This window comes from Colias eurytheme, chromosome 20 (assembly GCF_061535395.1).
Source record: "Colias eurytheme isolate Ceu_HAF_F1 chromosome 20, ilColEury1 Martin Lab GWU primary, whole genome shotgun sequence".
NCBI lineage: Eukaryota > Metazoa > Arthropoda > Insecta > Lepidoptera > Pieridae > Colias > Colias eurytheme.
In genome coordinates, this window is record NC_142999.1 from 4,270,310 (window position 1) to 4,293,358 (window position 23,049).

The following is a 23,049-nucleotide window of genomic DNA, read 5'->3' on the forward strand; positions in this document are numbered from 1 at the left end:
AGTTAGCTTATACGCATGTATGTATAAAAAGTTTTGTGTATAAAAATATATAGATGATAGAAACAGTCCAATTTCGTTCTTAGAACAGGCCGTTGCCTTAGGTGTAACAATAATGAGCAGTGTACAAAGTGCTTTTTAATTAATATGAGACTGCTAAGACGAGTAGTATAATCTGATATAAGTAAAGTATTACTCATTTCTCGGCATTTTAAATTATGCATTTCGTTTAATGTCTCATTTGTTGGTTTAAATTAAACTTAGATTTATATTATTTTTTAAGATAAAAACATTCCACTACTATTATTTAATGACAAATTAATACTCTACTAGTTACATAATGCAATGTCGTTAGTTTGTTAGATTGATCTTATAGAAAGTTTCACAATAAAGAGATTAAAGAACAAGTTTTGTTACAAATTTGAAAATTATTAATTAATTTTAATTTATAACGATCGTACTATACCTATGATAAGTGGAGTGGTATGGGACTGGCTATAAAGTATATATACTTACTTACCTAAAACTATAAAAATATAAATTATAGGTAGGTAAATAAAATTAAATAGAAGCAGCATGCAATTTATTAATTCAAAATTTGACAAGAACATTCTGAAGCCTAGTCATTAATTATTGTTACATTTTTGTTATTTGTAAAAATTATGCATACGAAGCCCTTCAGGTTGTAAGCTCTACGAGGCATACGCTTTACAAGTTAATCGTGATTTTAATTATAGACATGACATTTTATTAACTATATAACGGTATTTGTACATTACCTCTTCTATAAATGGTTTTATTTTGCTTAAATTTGAATGCTATACTTTATAAAAATACTATCTATTCATACAGACAGTTAAGTTGGTATAAATAGATGAGTATAAATGTGAAATGAACTGATTTAGTAAAGAATTTATAATTATTTAAGGTTCAATTTTAACACCCTTTTTGTTGACATTTAAGAGTTGCCACTGTAAGCATTATATTAGAATTTAAGAATAATTCCGTTTCTATAATTGTTTTTATTATCTTTTTATTTATTATTGTAATGTGAGACTCCACGTGTGCTGTTTATAAATAAATGTGATTTTGTAATTTATAAAGGAAAAAAATAAAATACTGATATAATTTGTTTGTTTTTTTGTAAATAAAACAACCTTTAGAAATTAAATGTATTTATTGAGTAATATAGTGGGAACATTCATAATCACAGATTTCAGTTTAACATCACTATTACATATTTTTTTAAAAATAATACATATTTGGCGCAACTTAATAATATAACGACTAAACGTTTAAAATCACTAAGTTTTAAGATATATAAAATATACAAATAACAAACGCCATTCTAACAATTAGTTTTTACAAAATCTATTTCACGACTATTCGTGTTTATAGAAGCAACTAAATATTTGAATACATTTGTCTTACATTCAAATTACAGTATTGATGAAAAATACAAATTACACCAATATGTATGAAATAAAAAAAATAATTGTTGTAATAATTATGGAATTATTAAGAGTATAATCAAGTGGTTCACATACGATTTATATGGCACTTTTGTGTGATATATAAAATCAAAGAGAATATGTAATTAGAAACAAGTTTGAGAAATCGATAATAACAACATTCCTCAACTTTTAATCTACAATACTTGTTGTACACATCCTAACTAATATTATAAATGCGAAAGTAACTGTCTTTTCTTCACGCCTCAACCACTGGACCGATTTGGATCAAGTTTAGTACAGAGATAGTTTACCTGAGAATAGTATGTCTTTTTGTGGTATTTTCAGGATCGGTCGATCTGTAAGGAATTTCTCAAACTCAGTACGAGTAGCAGGCGTAGACAACTAGCCCATATTTTTTTAGATACGGTACTTCTGGACGAGTAGCCAAATAACCGAAGTATAAAACGTAAAACTAATAAAAATTATAAAAAACTTACCTAACCTACATTAAAAAAAAACAAATTAAAGTACCTAATAGAAACTAACAGTTGTATAATTTTAACAGCTTTGTTTGTAAGTTTGGTATTTCGGACAACTAAAATTTTATGCCAACAAAGGTAAATTGATGAAACAATGGAAAATAAAGTAAAGCAAAATGCTAATTTAACGAATCAATTTTATGATATAAAAAAACATTAACATGAAATTACAAATAATCAACCTGCCAACTTAAACATTTAAATGTAAGTTTTTTTTTATTGTTTTAACAATATAACAGACATACATTCAAAACCTGTATTAAAAATTACGTATCATTTTGCTTGCTTTGCACTATTGTATCACATTTTAATAATTCAACCAAGTACAAAAAAGGTGTTCTTTCTATTCATTAATGCATAGATCTTTTACAGTTTAAAATTTAAATACAACTAACTATTTAGTCCAAAACAAATTCCAACATCACACAGTACATATTTCTGTATATTTTCATTTTTAACAAGCCAAATCTTCCTATATAGTCAAGCCAGCAAGCATTTCCCTGACTCCAGGGCCCATTTTCATAACTTCCTTGAACGCTCTGACCACAGTTGCTTCTTTCTCCAATTCGTTAGCAATATTTCTTGCTCTACGAGTTATATCACTTGGGACTCCGGCTAATCTTGCCGCGTTGAAGCCATAGGACTTTGGACAAGCTCCGGGAGATAGTTTGTATAGGAACGTTATTGTTTCTTCTGGGATTTGGTCCTCGTCGCTCGTGTCTTCCGTTTCAACCATGCATGCCTGCGAATTTGAGGAATAATATTATTAAGAGGTAAAGTTTGTAAATATGTAAGTATCTTTCTTCTAGGGATGCATCGATACGCCTTTTCGCCGATACGATACCGATACTCTTATAAAAATATCGGCGATACCGATACGCTTACTGTGAATTCAAAAATGAATGATGAGTCAGATTTTTCTTTTATTAATATACAAAGTAGAGACATAGGTTAATAAGTAGGCAATTAAAAATTTTAGTAATTAAAATTAATATTGATAAGATTTTTGTTTAAAAACAAAGTAATCTTAAGTTTTGCGGAGAAAGGCGATTTCGCAAGTCTGTTTGAATAAGACCTGCGCTGGAAAATAGTCTCTCACATGCAACAGAACTCATTTGGAAACTAAAGTACTTTTTCGCAATTTTTTTCAAGTTTAGGTATAAAACGTCATTGTGCCAGAAAACGAATGGATCTGCATCTCTCGATATATTGGGACGACTCAACAACACACTCACAAGCACGGGATTTCCCCGAGCATAGTTCATGCCTCGTTTGCAACGGAATAGACGAGACAACACGCTCGTTTACACTATATTTTTAAATTAAAAAGTATCGTTGAATCGGTCATAAAAATATCGTCGATACCGATAACCCAAAGTATCGCCGATATATCGGTATCGGATGCACCCCTAGTTTCTTCTTATATCTTAAGTAATTAAATACTGATGCAATCATGATTTTTTACTATTTTGCCGGGGCAAGCGGCTAGTTGTAGAGCAGGGAAAATGTTTTGAGTGATTATAATTTTTTTTAATGTTTGCAAGTTGTGATGTTAACGAAGTAAATGCTGTACGTATTATTATGGATAATACAAAAGGAGATAATCGTAAGAGTAACATACAAACAAATTAAAGTAACTTTAAAATCGCCTATTTTGAAGTCGATTAAACATATTGAACAGTAGTGCGTGGAGAATATCACTGTATACACACGCACCGACACCAACACTGACACAGACACTAACCATGTGTGCGAGGCGCACGTGCGAGTGTGCGGCGAGGTGCCGCACGAGCGTGTGGTAGTGCGTGGAGAATATCACGCGGCACGAACGTTCCGCTAACTCCACGCACACGCCGCTAGCTATGGCTGTGCCGTCATACGTGCTCGTACCGCGACCTGAAAAAAAAATTTATAAAATAAGTTACAGAGTTTAAAGTTCGCAGCTCATTAAAGTGCGCACAAATGAACCGCGGCAACCCGGCCGGCACACGCGCGCTACGTAGTGGGTTGCCGCGCGGCGACTCGAGCATTGCCGCGCTCATTGTATCGCGGCCTGTTATGGAATAGCCAATCATCACACTACCACAATAAATCGTTGAGACACGGTGCGTGGGTACAAATAAGTAAAAATGAATATACCTAATACTGACCTGAAAATAAATAATAATAAATAGGTAATTCTTTATTTGGGTGTACACATTATTAATTTTAGCATTAGTAATTTTCACAAAAATATCTAATTAAATACCTAATTCATCAAGTAACACCAAAGAATGCACAGTAGCATGTTTAACAATAGCAGCCGTTTCATTCATTTCCACAAGGAAAGTGGACTGTCCAGATAAAATGTCATCTGATGCTCCGAGACGGGTGAAAATGCGATCCACGAGGGATAGCTCACACTCTTGCGCTGGTACATAGCTACCCTGGGAATAGAAACAACATCTTATTTAGTAGCACTGTATGAAACTTTAAATATTTAGAAATGCAATCTCCTTTCTTTGTAGAAGGATAATAATTTATGTTTAACCACACATAATATAATACTATACTGTTAAACTGAACAAGTACGAGATACATATTTATTCTATTTTATATGCCTATGGAATAAAATCGGATCAATTGAAACTCAAAAATTCAACTGGACATCTTTTATCAGCGCTTGAGAATTGTTAAAATATACATACAATTTTAAATTTATATTACCTCTACCCGGTACCAATACGAAAAGCAGTTTCTACAGAGAAGAACCGGCAGGAAACTTTAAATTGCTACAAATGATATCTCATTTATCATTTTAAAATTATTAAACACTTACCAAATGCGCCAAAACAGTAATCAGCCCGACTTGTCTCATAAGCGTGGATTTCCCGCCCATATTTGGCCCCGTCAATAACAAGAGACTGGCGCCATCTTGTCCCAGGGCTGTGTCGTTTGGAATGAAGTCAGTTACTATGGGAATGCAGGGGTGCCGACCTTCTGTTATGTTTATGTAGGGCTGGAAATGAAATAAATAATCGTAATTTATGTGACTTTTTGTACTGTAATACCTGTATATGCTTAGGAATGTAAAATAATATGTATAACATATTAGGAATTATAGTGTGGATAGTTGAACATAATCACTTGGTTCATGCTTGACTTTTTATGCTTTGACACTTTCAAATTCACACAGATTAAAAAAGTTAGTGTCCCTGCTCAATAAAAATTTCACAAATACGGTGAATCTACAATATTATAAAGAGGAAAACTTTGTTTGTTTGTTTGTTTGTTTGATTGTAATGAAAAGGCTCATAAACTACTGGACCGATTTTAAAAATTCTTTCAACATTCGAAAGCTACATTATCCACAAGTAATATAGGCTATAAAACATGAAGGTACCACGGGCGAAGCCGGGGCGGACCGCTAGTGGTAAAATATGATTAGATTTTGAATGGTTTCGCAGGTTTTAAGTGATTTAAATAACAAAATGGATTATTTTGACAACAAAATACCTGTTTTTCAGCATCAAAAGTGACGTTCGGCAAGCAAACATCCCCGCTCTGTTGCCTCGCGAACTCAGTGAAAGCCAGCAGTACATCTAGTATGGATAAACATTGTACTGCCATCGACCACTGGTTGTAGTGACTTGAGAACTTCTCGAATATTCTGCGGCTGAGATCTTTGAGCACGTTGCGTTTTTGTTCCTCTGCGGCTATCATTCGTGCCAGATATTCCTATAGGAGTTAATAATACTAATTTTATTAGAAAAAATGGTATTGATGGATGTTTGTTACTCTTCAAACATATTGAACGGAATTTGATGAAAGTATTCATTTATTTGGCAGAATAACACTACATTTTACAAACATAGTGTTATTCTGCCAAATAAATGAATATTGTCATCAATAACAACAGTTTACAAAGACTTTGGGAAATTTAGGTATATATTTAAACATAACACATAAAGAGCCTATAAAAATATTAAAAGAAATACTTAATATTTTAATGATAATAGATGTAGATGATAATCCTAAAAGTTTATCACTCCTAAATCATGGAGAAATTATTATCAGCTTGTCTAATAAAATAGTAACCAAAACGTTTTGTAGATAATAAATGAAACATATATCAAATATACCTTAGTTTCGTCAGTAGAGAATCTCTTGTATCCTTTTCGTGCACTTTCGAAATGATAATCCGGACCGGCTTTGGACGCGGCATTTTGAGGAATTTCTAGTTGATAGCGCTTTTTGTCCGTTCCAATGTATGTGATCTGAAAATATATTAAACACATACATTTACATGGACTGGGTGAGTGATAAAATAGTGTTTGCCCTATAAAATAAATAAATACATATTATAATTTATACTTTGTAGTTGATTGTTCCTGTGGAGATTTTTCGACGTGATCGAAATTCAGTCAGGAATGCTATTTTTATAGTATCATAATCTAATAGACAAATATTAACATGTATAGAAGTTTTTGATTTCCGTTTGAAGCTATATTAAACAAATTATTACTAACAGTCAATATATTTCCTTAAAAAATTTCCAATGTAGTACTATTAATAAATAATAAATAAATAAATATTTCAGGACAATTTTCATACACGGCACGATCTGATCTCATACTAAGCTTTCGCTTGTGTTATGGAAACCAGATGGCTGATAGACATACATATATAATTTTTAAATAAATACTTATATTGATATTTAACACCCAGACACAGAGCAAACATCTATGTTCATCACACAAATATTTGCCCCGGGTGGGAATCGAACCCACGACCTCTTGGAAGGCAGGGCCACTACCAACCAAGCCAACCGGTCAGTATTGTCACAGAATATATAATAGTAGCTAACGCTACAGAACGGACACTCTCCGCCTCCCGCCAAAATTAAACACTTACCTCACCCCGCACGATCATGATAAAAATTGGCCGCATTTTTCCGTAAGGACGATACGCAACGAAGATTGACAACATTAATCAAATTGACTTAAAGTAATTTTATTATTTTGGATTTGTGATTATCGTTTTTCGTAGAAAATGGTTAGATATTGTGCTGTTTACGGATGTATTTCATCATAAAAACGCGAATTTTTTTTTACGCTATTCACAAATGTGCCAACCATAAAGCGTTAACACACACATTTGCAGTCTCTACAGTGTGACTGTCAAAACGATAATTTTGTATGGAGTGTCCGGGGTGTGGTATTGTCACAAAACTCACTCTGCACTTGAAATATTTCTCCTGTTCAGCGAGATACTCCTTTAGCTCTTCCTCTATCTCTTGTATGAGCTGCAAAGTATTGTCATACTCTTGGTCTACACCAGCTCCGGGTAAGATTATACCTTCTTTTTCAGCTTGCGCGTGGTTAAATGATTCCTGTTTGAAAAATAGTAATTTATTATTTTTGGTGAGAAGTTGTTGTTTCGAAATTTAAACAAAAATCTTTATAAGATTTGATTGAAAATATATTAATCCATCAGTCCTCGGAATCACAGACACAATAGAAAATCTATTGTGTCGCGCCCCGATCGGGCCTTACGGTGGTCAATGGGTTAAAAAGGAATGAAGGAAAGGTCGTCAAAATATGAGAAGGCGACGTCGTATAAAACATTCGTTCAAATGAACACCGTAATTCATAATGCTCAGAGTCTATTGTTTATACTGTCATTTGAAAACACCGCTTTAAAAAGCGTGGAAGTGATGGTGAGTCTAATATTCACAGGGACATCATAATAAACTTCGTTGTTAAGGATACTTGAAAACATTCACCTATTAACTATTCTAAAAATCAAATATGTACCTTGAAAAATTTCAAAGTATCGCGATAATCCGGGAACTTTCCGTTCGGACTGAACTGGGATATTCTCTTTAACAACACAGAGTCCAAATCAGCGAGCATTGAAGATAACTTTAGAGCCGCAGTAAAACCGTTTAATATGGATATGAAGTCTAAAACTTTCCGCTTTGAATATGTCTTCTCTTCGTAGAGAATTGCGCGGGAATCAGGATGCTGCTTTGATTTCTTCAAATTGCCTAATGCGTGAACCCTGAAATTATAATTAACTTAATAAATGGGAAATTTAGGTCAGCACTTTTACTATTTTTACACGGCAAATTTCTTGATAGAAATCCCTGTTGAATAAGGTATGTAAAAAATATATCCGTAAGAAATTATTGGGGAAATTAAATTAAACGTACCGTCATATTTCAATGTAAAGGATATAGAGAAATACCAACTTTAGTAACGAAAGTATCAAAATATAATTAAAATAAGTATTCACATTGAATCATGACTTTTCAGTATATACTACACAGCAGTTGAAAAAAAATATAATTTTTTCATACTTAGCCAACAATCTCTCCAAGTCAGGTAAAGCTGTCAATATGTTCTTAACTTCCTGACAGACATCTTGGTTTTCCATCAAAGTTTTAACAGCCTCTTGTCGTTCCTTGATCACTGTCAAATCGCTACTTGGCGAACATACCCATTGGTATAATAATCTGAAAAAAATTGTATTTACCGAGTTTACATATAATGTTTTTGTAAGCACAATGATTAAAAAAGAGGTAAAGAATAAAGAACGGGATAGTAAAAAGACGCATAGTCATGAAAAAGTTCATAATCTTTAATTCAAATGCGACACACTGACACACACATGGTTAGATGTGAAAAGTGAAATGGCATGATTCAACTGTCACGAGCGAAAAAGAGACAACTGGATTAAAATATGGCTTATTAGCCACAATTCGAACGGCTACTTCGAAATCGCCAATAACCTATCTACACCTCTTTACATATAAATATCATATATCATGATAATACAGCTATTTCTTTATAATTATTAATTCTTGGAAATCTTACCGCTTTCCCATAGGTGTGGAGCAGAAATTCAGTTTATCATACAAACAGCCCTCGTCTTGAACAATTCTCAGATTCCTTAGTGTAATAGCATCTAACACCATGGTAGTGCCTCCAGTCCATTTATTATTTTCCTTTTCACATATTGTTGTATTTAACACGTCTGGAGGCGTGTATTCAGAATATTGGGCCATTCCTACAAATTATTTTGGTGATAAACTTAATATTTGAAAAAATTAAAGTATAATTGGCAAACATTAACATATAATAAAAGTTGTCTGAAGTAAAACTCTGCCCACGCGTCTGTTAGGCAGAGATTTCTATTGAGTGCATGTACTTTGGGAGCTAAATTGCAACGAAATAAGGTGTCAATTTGAATACATGTTTTATAGAACCCCGCTCGGAGAATTAAGCTGATATTTTAAATAGGCGATTGTGAGTCTAGTTGTTTATAGAGTATTGATGATGGGAATAATAAATCAAGATTCTTGTATTATGACTATAATGTTAAGTATCGTATTTAAAAATGTTTAAAAAAAAAAATTTACTCTTTATTTTGAACTATGTTAAATTAATTTTGCAATAGTATAACAACAACAGCAACATACAGGATAATTTTAGTATTTTAACTGAAACGGACATCTGTAGCAAGTGGTACCAAATAAACATAAATGTTATAAAAGCTTACCCAATATTTGAATATCCAGCAGGCAATCTGAGAGGAAGGCAACACAACCACCGAGTGCTTTAATAGCTAAGTACTTATTACTGGCTGGAGTCAGGCCTAGCACATCACCTAAAATAAAATTTTATAAAATTTATTTATTTACAAATTATATTTCTATAATTATTAGCGTTTATTTTTAAGAGGAGATGAGAGAAAATGGTTTTTCTCTCTTTAGGTATATATTTCTATCGTATCTTAATATCCACACATTACGCATAATAGACTTAGGGCCGATTTTTCAATCCCTGGTTAAAACTTAACCGTCCAATAAAGTATTACACGATAATATTAAAATGTCACTTGTAAACTGTCAATTGCATGCTATAAGAATACATTTTGAAATGGTAGTTTGATACGCTATTCGACGAATAAGTTTTAACATAGGATTGAAAAATCAGCCCTTAAAAATACAAAATTATTTTTACTCAACAGTTTCTTTATATAACAAACTTACCTTCATACAAAAAAGGTTTCAGTCCCTCTGGCCATTCCCCATTATCATTAGTTTTATAATGTTCCTCCGCTAATGTTTTTAATATTTTCTCCGGAGGCGCCATGTTTTGTGCCTCCCGCCTTGCGCTATGACAGTGTGTGGATATTAACTTGCTTGTACGGGCGGTACATGATTTGCGATCGTAGACTATCTAAAAGTGAACATTTATCATCTATACTAATATTATAAAGCTGAAGAGTTTGTTTGTTTGTTTGTTTGAACGCGCTAATCTCGGGAAGATAGCCCATTTATCGAGGAAGGTTATAGGCTATATATCATCACGCTACGACCCACAGGAATGAAGCCACGGGGGTGAAACCGCGCGGAGCAGCTAGTATATAATAAAAACGAATCGCTAAAATATGTGTTGGTACGCGCAAAACTCGAGCACGGATGAACTGATTTCGTTAATTATTTTTTAATATTCCTTGAAGTATGAAGATGGTTCTTATAGAGAGAAAACGTATACATGTAACACGAGCGAAGCCAGGGCCGATCTTATCTAGTGTATCTAATAAATTTCTAATAGAAATAATTTCTTTTTGGAGGTTGTTCAAAACGTTTAAACACCAAAAACGTTCTTTTAGTAAAGACTTGTTATTTTATATCGACAATATCACTCATATACGAACTATTTAGTAGCGACATGTAGCAAGATGTGTGTTAGGTTTTGATATTTATATGTTCGGTTTTTAAAATATAGTTCTTTGTTCTTGTCTGTCGATCAAACGTTTTATTTTATTAGAGGTTATGGGCCCAGTTTTTTTAGTTGAAAATGACGACGAATTATCTTGTTAGTGTGCCTAAATTGAAAGGACGTGAAAACTACAGCGAATGGGCTTTTGCGGCTGAGAATTTTCTGGTGCTGGAGGGATTGTCTGATTGCATCAAGTCGGAGACTGTACCAGCAGAAATAGGAGCAGCAGGTGACGCGAAAACCAGAGCTAAGCTGATCATGACAATAGATTCGTCACTTTATGTGCATATAAAAAGTGTACAAACGACACATGAGCTGTGGAAGAAATTGAAGAACCTATTTGATGACTCAGGATTCACGAGAAGAATCAGTTTGCTGAGGAGTTTGATTTCAATACGACTCGAAAATAGTGCTTCAATGACTTCGTACGTGACACAAATCATTGAAACAAGCCAAAAATTAAGCGGTACGGGCTTTAATATCAATGATGAGTGGGTCGCATCGCTTTTGTTAGCGGGATTAACAGAAAAATATTCCCCTATGATAATGGCGATTGAACATTGCGGCATACCATTGACATCAGACGCCATTAAAACAAAATTATTGGACATGGAAGAAAGTGGAAATGGCAAAGACAGTAGCGCTTCCAATTCCAGTGGAGCATTTGCGAGTTATAAGATGAAACGGAATGTTGGTAACACTGAACAGATGTCAAACTTGTCAAAGTCAAAACCAAAAGTCATTAGATGCTACAAATGTAAACAAACAGGACATTATCGCAATCAGTGTACATTTTCGGACAAAAATGCGTCGAATACAAATAAAAATGAACGCACAAGAAGTAACGCGTTTAGCGCCGTGTTCCTGAATGGTGAATTTTGTAAAAGTGACTGGTATATTGACTCCGGGGCGAGTGTTCATCTTACCGCGAACGAAGAATGGTTGTCAAATGTGTCGCGAGATGTTATGATCAAAGAAATTGTCGTGGCAAATAAAGATAAAATACCAGTAGTATGTACTGGAGATGTGCAGATTACGACAAAGACGCATGCCTGTGAATACGATATTACAGTGGAAGATGTATTATGCGTGCCGAAGTTGACTACAAATCTGTTGTCTGTTAGTCAACTTATATCAAAAGGAAACAAAGTTTCATTCAACAATAATGGATGTCAGATTTTCAACCAAGCAGGAGTATTAGTGGCTACAGCGAGTCTGTTGAATGGTGTGTATAAACTAAACATGCCTGAGTGTTGTTCATCGGCTGCAGTGATGGTGTCCAGTGAAGTTTGGCATCGACGTCTAGGTCATGTCAAGATGGAGACAGAGAGTGATCTGAAGGTACAGGAAAATTGTTCAGATGAAGTGAATATGGTTCCAGTGGAGGAAAAAGACTTGACACCTCAGGAAGATTCACTTGAACAATCAGAGAGCTCGAACACAGATGACAGCAGTGAACTATATGTACCTTGTGAAGAAGACACATTAGATAGCTCTGAGACTGGTACAACAGACAGTGAAGACTCCATTATATTGAACAATGTCAACATAATATCTGGTCCCCGGCGTAGGCAGCAGCCAGACAGATATGGATTTGCAAGTGCTTGTATAAAAGATGACAACATGTTCATGGATGAGATATCCTTGCAGGAAGCTTTGGAAGGTCCAGAGAAAGAACATTGGTTAGCGGCAGTACAGGATGAGCTACAGTCATTCGAGAATCATAGTGCATGGGAACTCGTAGATGTACCAAAAGATGGTACTATAGTGCAGTGCAAGTGGGTGTTACGAAAAAAGTACGATAGTGAAAACAATGTGCGTTATCGTGCTCGTTTGGTCGCAAAGGGCTTCACACAAAAATATGGTGTAGATTACACAGAAACATTTTCGCCTGTAGTGAGACATACAACCCTTCGACTATTATTTGCATTGTCTGTAAAGTTAGGTATGGATGTTCACCATTTAGATGTCAAGACTGCTTTCTTGAATGGTGATTTAGAGGAAACCATTTACATGAAAATGCCAGATTGTTATAATAGTAGTAGTTCAGATCATAAAGTATTGAAACTTAAAAAGGCCATTTATGGACTTAAGCAAGCCTCTAGAGCTTGGAATAAAAAGGTTGATAATTGTTTGATCAGTAATGGTTACAAAAGGTCAAAAATAGAACCATGTATGTATACAAAGAATATTAATAATTGTAAGACCATTGTGACAGTCTATGTCGACGATTTCTTTATATTTTCCAATGATATAATTGAAACTAATAACTTGAAACAGATTTTATCTAATAATTTCAGCATTAAGGACTTAGGTGAAGCTAAATTATGTCTTGGAATGAATGTAACCTTCAATAAAGATAAAGGATATGTAACTTTGAGTCAGGAAGCTTATATTGATCAACTTTTAAGCAGATTTAATTTAAGTGATTGTAAGACTGTTGATACTCCGATGGAGGTCAAATTAAATGTAAATAAAGGTCCAGTAGGGGCAAATAGTCATGTGCCCTATCAACAACTAATTGGTAGTTTGATGTACTTGTCAGTCTTAACTAGGCCAGATATTAGTTACTCTATAAGTTTTTTAAGTCAGTTTAATAATTGTCACACAAAAGAGCATTGGGAATATGCAAAAAGAGTATTAAGGTATTTAAAACGAACTAAATGTTATGGAATAAAATATTGTAAAGAAGGTAATTCAGAAATAACAGGCTATGTAGATGCTGATTGGGCTTCTAACTCTGAAGATAGGAGATCATATACTGGAATGTGTTTTTTGTTATCTGATGGTGTAATATCATGGGAGTGTAGAAAACAGAAATGTGTAGCCCTCTCTAGCACTGAATCAGAGTATATTGGTCTATCTGAAGCATGTAGAGAAGCATTATATCTTAAGGAATTACAATATGAAATAACCAATAAGATGTACACTATTTGCATATTTAATGATAACCAAGGTGCGCAGAAGCTGTGTGCAAATCCAGCATTTCATAAACGTACAAAGCATATCGATATTAAATATCATTTTTGTTGTGATCTAGTAAGAGATAAAATTGTTAAGGTGCTGTATTTGCCAACAGCTGATATGCCAGCTGATATTCTTACTAAAAGTTTATGTTCAGCAAAACATTATAAATTTATGTTGCTTCTTGGCATAGTTTGTATAGAATAATTTTGTATATGATTGTTTAGTGAATATTGTGATAAGTAGGGGTGTTATTTTATATCGACAATATCACTCATATACGAACTATTTAGTAGCGACATGTAGCAAGATGTGTGTTAGGTTTTGATATTTATATGTTCGGTTTTTAAAATATAGTTCTTTGTTCTTGTCTGTCGATCAAACGTTTTATTTTATTAGAAGACTTCATACGACAGTTGAGCCATAAAATATAAATATATTTTTGAAATATTAAACTACTCAACCAATTTCAATTTATAAAATATGCATAAAATGCATAAAATGAAGGTATCTATATGTACACTACAAAATATACTTTACATCTAAAAAATGAAATATTTGTTTATTCCATTCCATGAATGTTAAAATCATCCATAAACAATATGAATTCTGAAATATTCCTATAATTATAACTATAAAACAAATCAAATTACCAAAGCAGGTGGAAAATGCGCAAGCGTAGTGAGCAATCTCGACGAATGCTTATCATCTTTGAACTGCCCCATGTGGAACAGCCCTATTGACGTGTCTACGAAACACACGCCGTATGTGCTGCAGCCATTTGATTCCTGTAATTAATATTAAAAATAAATAAATATTATCATCTTTGAACTGCCCCATGTGGAATAGCCCTATTGACGTGTCCACGAAACACACGCCGTGTGTGCTGCAGCCATTTGATTCCTAAAAGTTATATTAAATATATAAGAAAAGTATATAGTGATTACACTACTCAAAAATAATGCATGCTTGTGGATTTTAAAATAATAATTAATAAACAAATAATAAGGGAAAACAATTTATCATTTATTATTAGATTTATAAAAATGGGTAAAATCTTACTAAAATTATTCCAATATCATTGCTACATGTAGGTTTTTTTTGTTTACACTACCAGCAAAAAAAACTACATGCGTATTTCATGGTATTACCAAAGGAGAATAAAAAAATTCAATAAAAACAATTTTGTTTATAAGTGGGTAATTCCAACTTAGAGTAACTTCTAAATGTATGACGTTTAAAAATGCACATAACTTATAGCCTAATACAGTGCAAATTCGATTTAACAAATCGGAAGGGTACAAATAAATATTCGTTATATCAAGTAATTCGTTGAACTGAGGTTCGTTATGTTGAGGTTAGGTTGGTCTAAAATTCGTTATAAAGAGGTCTTTTACGTTTCTGATCCATTTCAACTTGAATCCTTAACAATAGTAACGAGCAGCAGTGTTTACATTACTTTCCAATTTAAATTAAACAAAAATGATCGTTTTACGAACAAAAGCATGTCGAAACCTGTCGCGACATGAATCACATAGGGTGTATTCCGTTATGCACTGCGACCACTGTAAGGTGTGACGTCAATTCAGTATACTGTGAAGCCGTTCCTTTATAGCCAGTTATACTGGTTACGATTTAAAACGGAACGCAATCCAGTATACTGTCAGCCGCATTTTTTGACGCAGCATTCAAATGAGTGTATTAAAGTTTTCTAGAACATAAAAATAAACTGTTTTGGAGTACTGTCCAATTAAAAATATTTTATTTATTTATTTATAATACTTCATTGTACAAACATGAAAGGACAAAGCAGAAAAAAAGAACAAAATTACAAAGGCATCATTTGTACAAAAGGCGGCCTTATTGCTGAACAGCAATCTCTACCAGGCAACCTGGTAGGAAAGGAAATGTAAGAAGGTCGTGGGATAGCGCAAAATAAATGACTATAATTACAATTACATATAATAATACATTGCAAATAATGTAAAATAGACACATTTACACACATATTTATATAAACTAAATATTGCATATTATATACTTCAAAAATATGTAGGTACATACTAAAATACATACATAAAATATTACTAAAATACATATTGTACATACACATATTATTTTAATTAATATAAATTGTAAATTGAATTTATATTATAATAAAAGTAAGTACTTTTTCATAAAAAAGAATAAAAAAGAACTTTCAGCTCGTATTGAACATTTTCAACACAGTCTAATAAAGTTAATTTTTGCAATTCTTCCATTGTTTTATTTATTAATCCAAACTAATTACAGAACTTTAAAATTTTCTGATTATACTGTAGCTTTGTATAAGACGTTAGGCACTCGAGTTGTTTTGACTGATCATATTACTTGCTCTGTGGACTGATCACGTGATCAAAGTACTGCGAGTACCTTACCTCGAAAACGCCAGTGCTCACAGTAGAATATGGCGGCGATTAATGACGTCATAAATTTCCCTAGGGTACTGCGGCAGTATACTGGCAGTCCATAACGGAACGAATTTTTCTACAGTGATAGCACTGTGCAGTGGTTGCAGTGCATAACGGAAGACACCCATACTATGAGATTAAGAATCATTACATTGGTTGGAACTTTATATAAAGGTTTTGGGTTGACGAAATTCGTTAATTAGAGGTATTTATACTTTTCTTGATAGTTAAAAATTCGTTATAAAGAGGATGTTCGCAAAAAAAGTTCGTAATGTAAAGGGATATTTTACATTGAATCTTATGGACAATTAAAGGGGATTACGAAAAATTTGTTAAATCGAGGAAATCGTTATATTGAGGTACGTTATATTAAGGTTGCACTGTAAATGCTATAAATAACAATAAAGGCTATTACCTCTTCAGCTATAGCCATTAAATATGGTGAAGTAGACTCGGCAGGTCCATTATCTTGCAGACCGCATACTTGCGCCCCACGAACTGACACTTGGCATATCTCGCGACGCACCACTTTGTCGTTCTTGCTCTTTAAGTTTTCTGCCAAAATTATATTATCCATACTAATATTATAAATGCGAAAGTAACTCTGTCTGTCTGTCTGTTACTCAATCACGCCTAAACTACTGAACCAATTCGCATGAAATTTGGTATGGAGATATTTTGATACCCGAGAAAGGACATAGGCTACCTTTTATTGCGAAATATGTACCACGGGCGAAGCCGGGGCGGACCTCTAGTTGGAAATAAGTTGCGAATCGAGTAAAAATAAAAAATATTTATAAAAACATTTCAATATGATACAGGAAGATTTATTTTTCCAATGTCAAACAATTCTGTTGTTGCATAGATTTGTGAATTTATTGCCATGTGGCAACCGCGGTATTCTCGCGTGGTACCCAAATAAAAATACTTAATATTCCATTTTCAGCTATAATCTAACTACCATATTAAAGTAAAATGACTGCAATTTATAGATTAAATAGATTACTTAAGTGAAATAGAAATATCAATATTGAAATCAGCGATGCTCTTTGCACATAAACTATTTGCTGTAAGCTCATAGTTTATGTGCAAAGAGCATCCACAAAACAAGATTTTTTTACATAATTTAATTAGTTTTATAATAAACAAGATATTTACCTTTCTTACACCTATCCTGCATCATTTCAGGAGTCTCCGTTTGTTCAACGCGCGCCACTTTATATCCTTTCGACACTAGAGTTGATGCCATTCTCGCGTACGCACTTTCCGGGAAGCCGGAGTGAGCGAATTCACCCTTAAATATTATTATAATATTTAATTCTTTTCTATTGACATACAACTATACTCACAATCATCTACTGAAATGTGGCAAAAAAATAACGGCTTATTTCATTGAAATAAAGTTGAAAGTTGTTCATTAAAAAACTCTGCCCAAACTACCAAACTTTGTAACTAAAAACTCATGTAGGCAGAGTTTTTTTTGGACAATTTTAGAGTGTGATTTTGTGTCTAGTTTTTTATATAATACTAGCGGTCTGCCCCGGCTTCGCCCGTGGTACATATTTACGTTTTCTCTACATAAGAACCATCCTCGTACTTCAAGGAATATAATAAAAAAAGAATTATCGAAATCGGTTCAGCCGTTCTCGAGTTATGCGCTTACCAACACATTTTGCGATTCATTTTTATATATAAGATTTTTAGTACTTATCCATTTTACAATAAGAATAAAATAAATCCAATGTTTACCTTCATATAAGAAAATCCAAGCTCATTAACACCAACAGCAGCATCCATGTGATACAACTCGTAGAATTTACCAACTTTGAAGAAAAGAACACAATCATAGTGAGCAGACTTCAACTCCCACCACTGTCTATGTGCCTGTAAAATAATAATATTATTAAAAAATAAACGATTTTAATGGATTTCAACCAGTTTTTTATTTTCCCAACACTAAAAATCTTTGGAAATTATAACAAGCATGATACCAGCCATATTTTGTTATTATTTATTTTTATACCAAATTATTAATTGGACTTACAGTCAAACCAAAACATACATTTTGTTTTACATTATCTAGACACGCGGCAGCGTGTCAAGCCAAGTTCAAGCGAAGAGAACTGGCGAGCAGCGGCCGTGTGTATATTTACACGAACCATTTCGAGCCACTTTTCACCCCCTTATAACTCGAAAACTATTTAAGTTAAATAAACCAAATTTGGTACATATCAAGAGGACCTCGAGATAAACAAGAACCTTAAATTTCATAAATATAGATTAAACAGTTGCGTAGATATTAATGTCCAAAAATCGCAATTTTTAAGACTGACTGACTTATAGACATATACAAAACCTAACCCACTTCCAGATGACCTAGAAAGTTCAAATTTTGTAATCAACTAGGTTATAGTGAGTGTACAAAGGAAAAAATCAGAAAATACTGAATTTATCTGTATTTAATTTTTTTTTCAATGACATTAATTTTGTTTGTATGGAAAAATGGAAAAGTTTATAAAAATAGAAAATATTATATTCACCATAATAGTGTTAAAATATAGATCAAAACTAATCAGTGGCAGAAAAAAAATTGAAATCCATCAATAAATGACTGAGATATAGATTATTGAAGTTTACATATTTTAGCGCGAAACATCTGTGGATTCGATGCGCCTCTGACATCAATCACACTCACTCGCGCTAGTATCGCTAGGGCAGATTATTTCGATTGCATGATTTCTTCCGTCACGTCATGGAGTAAGGCGACGATTCTTCTACGACGATCTTTGCATCTTGCCAAAGAAGTTTTACTTCTGACACGTGTGCTCGGCACACACGCTTTTTTCAAACTTTGCCCTTTTTATCTGGAACGGCTGGACCGATTTTGATAGGACTTGCACTGAAAGATAGTAGATGTAACCAAGTAAGAATCTAGATACTAAACTTAGGCAATAGCCTGAACAGTTATACAAAAGTTTTTAAATAATATATTTTTATTGTTAATTAATACCTATTCTTCATCTTGACGTGTGTAAGATTAATTAATGCAATGTAATTATTAACAATTAGTGTATTATTATTAATATATTACTAATTAATAAATGTTTATTGATTGCTTATGTTTGTGGATTTTTAATAAATAATTCACAAAAAAACATCTTTGTTTCTCTTAACTCCTGGGATAGATTTTGACGCGCTTTGATTTACACACATTTTAAATTTTAAATATGGAACTCGCCGCTCGCCGCGTACCTAGTTACGCGGCACTCGCGGCTTAAAGAAGTAGACTAAGTTCCAGATATTAAGTAATGCATATGTTCACCGAGAACAATTCCCTATTTGCTTAGCATATGCTATTACCATTCACAAATCACAAGGCCTAAGTCTTGACAGTGCTCTTCTTGATATCGGCTGTTCAGTATTTTGCAAAGGGCAGGCTTATGTTGCACTATCTAGAGTTAAAACTCTAGATGGGGTACATATTCTAAATTTAGATCCCAGTCAAATTAAAGCACAAGAGAGCGCTATAGTGGAGTACAATCGCTTGCGGACGATGTATCGTCCTGACTTAGCTAGACTTAGCATAAGCAGAAAACGAGTTAAAAAAATTGCAGATAATGAATGGGCAATGCGCGCTGACATTTCTAACGTACAGGAAAATATAGAAAAAAATGTTAAAAAAACCATACAGCGAAAACGCAAGAAAAAATAAAAAAAAATCGTTTATAAAAAGCATTAAATACATAAATTAAATCAAATTTGCAAAGTAATTTTCTGTACAAAAAGTAATGATATCCCAACAAAAACATAAATGTAAAAATTGGAGCCAAGTTCAACCGTCGACTTGCCGAAAAAAGAATTGAGATCTAAATGTGTACCAAGTTCTGTAGACAGTCCAGAAATTTATTTACTAAGATGTATAAAATTCTTAGGTGAACTGAAAACTCAATTGTTTTATTTTCCCTTATAGAACAATGTTTATTCAAAATATGATTTTTTTTTAATTTTAATAAAAGAATTATTTACACATAGCAAACAACTAATGACCTACTGAACCTCATAATTTGACTTGGCTAGTTTTTACAAGTTTCTAAAATAATAACGTTCAATATCAGCAATTTGAGAAGATATTATATAGATACACAGTACCTAAAAACTAGCCTGGTTAAATTATGAGGTTCAGTAGGTCATTAGTTGTTTGCTATGTGTAAATAATTCTTTTATTAAAATTAAAAAAAAAATCATATTTTGAATAAACATTGTTCTATAAGGGAAAATAAAACAATTGAGTTTTCAGTTCACCTAAGAATTTTATACATCTTAGTAAATAAATTTCTGGACTGTCTACAGAACTTGGTACACATTTAGATCTCAATTCTTTTTTCGGCAAGTCGACGGTTGAACTTGGCTCCAATTTTTACATTTATGTTTTTGTTGGGATTTAAATGTATTCTAAGAGACTTCAAAAGTAGAATTATTTCATGTCTCATTTCTTACTTAGCCTATATTTATTATTGTGTAACGAAATAATACATACTGGTGTTTGCTTCTTCATAAATTCCTGAGGAACATACAGTGTAGTTGGATCATACTCGGGGTCATCTGGCCGCCTTTTCTGTGCATCTCTTATCTTATCTGGTTTCAGCCAGTCTAACTTGCAATGTGTCCAGTCACCATCTTCAATAGGTGATACTTCTTGTGGTTCCGACTTAGGAGCTCTGGAATGTTTATTACTTTTTACTTAGTTTATTTGTAGTATAGTTAATAATAGCGTAATTTATTTATTTATTTAATAATAAGGTGCACACCACAGCTGACAATTTTGCCTCGTTATACACAAATTTAATTACATGTTGCGGTGAAATGCCAACCAATTAATTGTATGCACACAGCATAGTTGAGGGAAAAAAAATTATTAAAAATTACATTAATTAGCACAATTCATAGATCAAGTAAAATAATTTCCAAAAATACATGTCATAAAATAAGTTGAATCTAATTAATCATAGTACCTACAGATAAATATCACATCAATATAGTAGTATCAGTACAGTACACTAAATCACTTAAAATATAGTTAAATCAATAAATACCTACATAACATTCAATCACATAAAATACAATTCGTTACATTCCATCACAGTATAACAATAAATTATGTCTAACAATTAGTAAAGTATCTAAGAAACTATGGCAGTCAAAGATTAAATTATCAACAATTCATTCAAACAATTCAAACAGTAATATAGTAAAATCAATAGAATTTATTCAGTCATTCTTGAATAAGAATTTGTGTAGCTATCACTACTTTCGTTTATAAAATATGTTTTTTTTTTTTGTTGTTTCTTCAATAACTACAATTTGTCTCCTTGGGGGACATTCAGCAGTATGCTTTACAACAGTTATACAGTATGTCACCAAAAATTTTAAATACCGTAATCTCATTATAATCTATTGAAAAACTGGTCCCTAATATATTGATTACAAAGTAACACATTATTTTATCAGTAGATAATAATCTATTGATGTGCAACCAATAAAATGTTAAATTGTGAAATATGCATTTTTGCTCTATGGTGACTTACACATAATCATTTTCCTTTTTCTTATTCTTACTGCCTTTTGGGGATTGACCTGGTTCATACTTAAAACTATCTTGTAGTTTCTTCTCAAATGTTGTTTTCTGTTTTGGTGAAGGGTTTTTATTGTCTACTGAAACATATGTATCAAAATTTCACCAGGTGAAACAACAGGTTAAAATGTAACATGGTAGAGTCAAGTAAAGAATGGGGATTATAATCCTTTAAGAAAATTATTTTCATAAAATTATTTAAATAAAACTAAGCAGTTTTGAAAAATATTTGCTTTCAATAAAATATTGTTTTTTATAAACTTGGAATTATTCTTTAAGTTTAGATTATATATTAAAACATCAAATACTAAGATAAGTTTTAAAACTTTGTATTTAAAATTAGAATACGAATATTCTGTATAAATATTATTAATAAACTAACTACCCTAGCAGACGTTGTTCTGCCCTATTACCCCCTCTCCATGATTTCCCTGCTTAAGAACCTTGATTGTGCCTTTGTATAATAAAATAGCCGAATTAGTTGAGCCCTTTACGTATTCTTGCGATGATATGTACGCATGTACGCATAGCTTCTTGATCTTACAATCTTTTGATTTCTAACCTTATGTAAAATCATAAAACATAGATTTAAAATTATTGTTCAAAGACTTACAATATAAAATCACCATACTTACTTTCAATTTTAGATTCTTGTTCGCCTATCTCCGAGGATATTAATTTTGTCTGTTCTTCGTTGGGTTTTGGCTTTTTATTACTAGGTGGTGTTTTAGTGAAGTAACTGAATAGCGTATTAGCTTGTGCTGTACTGTTACGTTTAGACATAGCTATGAAATTCTGATTGCAATTATTATAGTATTAATTAAACAATAACAAAGAAAAAATTAGTTTCGAACAAACTACCGGCTTTTTGGCGCAAGATTTGACATTGAAAACTGTACCACTGACAAGTGACAGACGAATGTCATATCATAGACAATACACATAAAAATGCACAGAGTAAGATAAATAAAGGACGCGCCACAAAAGGACACAGTCCTTTTACCTGACAGCTCCCAAAATAAATTAGTAATATTGGCAACACCAATAATACTAAAATCGCGATCAAGAAAAAATAATAATAAATCAAATACTTACATACCCTGGATTTCTTCATTTGCGCTTAAAATATTTAAAAGTTACAACATATATAAGAAAGATAACAATTATGGCGTTGTAAGATAATGTATTAATATTTTAACAGTGGTTATATTATAATATAGTACCCATTGTAGATTTGGTAAT

At 32.6% G+C, this 23,049-nt stretch overlaps 1 protein-coding gene across 1 annotated transcript; it reads right to left on the reverse strand.

The window, feature by feature from the left end:
- Nucleotides 1–1,173: 1,173 nt before the first annotated feature.
- On the reverse strand, nucleotides 1,174–22,693 carry Msh6 (DNA mismatch repair protein Msh6). Its single transcript, XM_090114003.1, has 19 exons — nucleotides 22,443–22,693; nucleotides 21,761–21,887; nucleotides 20,713–20,893; nucleotides 17,925–18,059; nucleotides 17,334–17,469; nucleotides 16,591–16,730; nucleotides 14,379–14,513; nucleotides 10,026–10,215; nucleotides 9,533–9,640; nucleotides 8,848–9,040; nucleotides 8,331–8,486; nucleotides 7,786–8,032; nucleotides 7,206–7,361; nucleotides 6,112–6,246; nucleotides 5,486–5,707; nucleotides 4,809–4,988; nucleotides 4,239–4,416; nucleotides 3,735–3,886; nucleotides 1,174–2,732 (listed from the first exon to the last, which is right to left on the reverse strand). The coding sequence occupies exons 1-19, from the start codon at nucleotides 22,588–22,590 to the stop codon at nucleotides 2,463–2,465; spliced, it is 3,189 nt and encodes a 1,062-aa protein (XP_089970129.1). The 5' UTR covers nucleotides 22,591–22,693; the 3' UTR covers nucleotides 1,174–2,462.
- Between the last annotated feature and the right edge of the window lie 356 nt (nucleotides 22,694–23,049).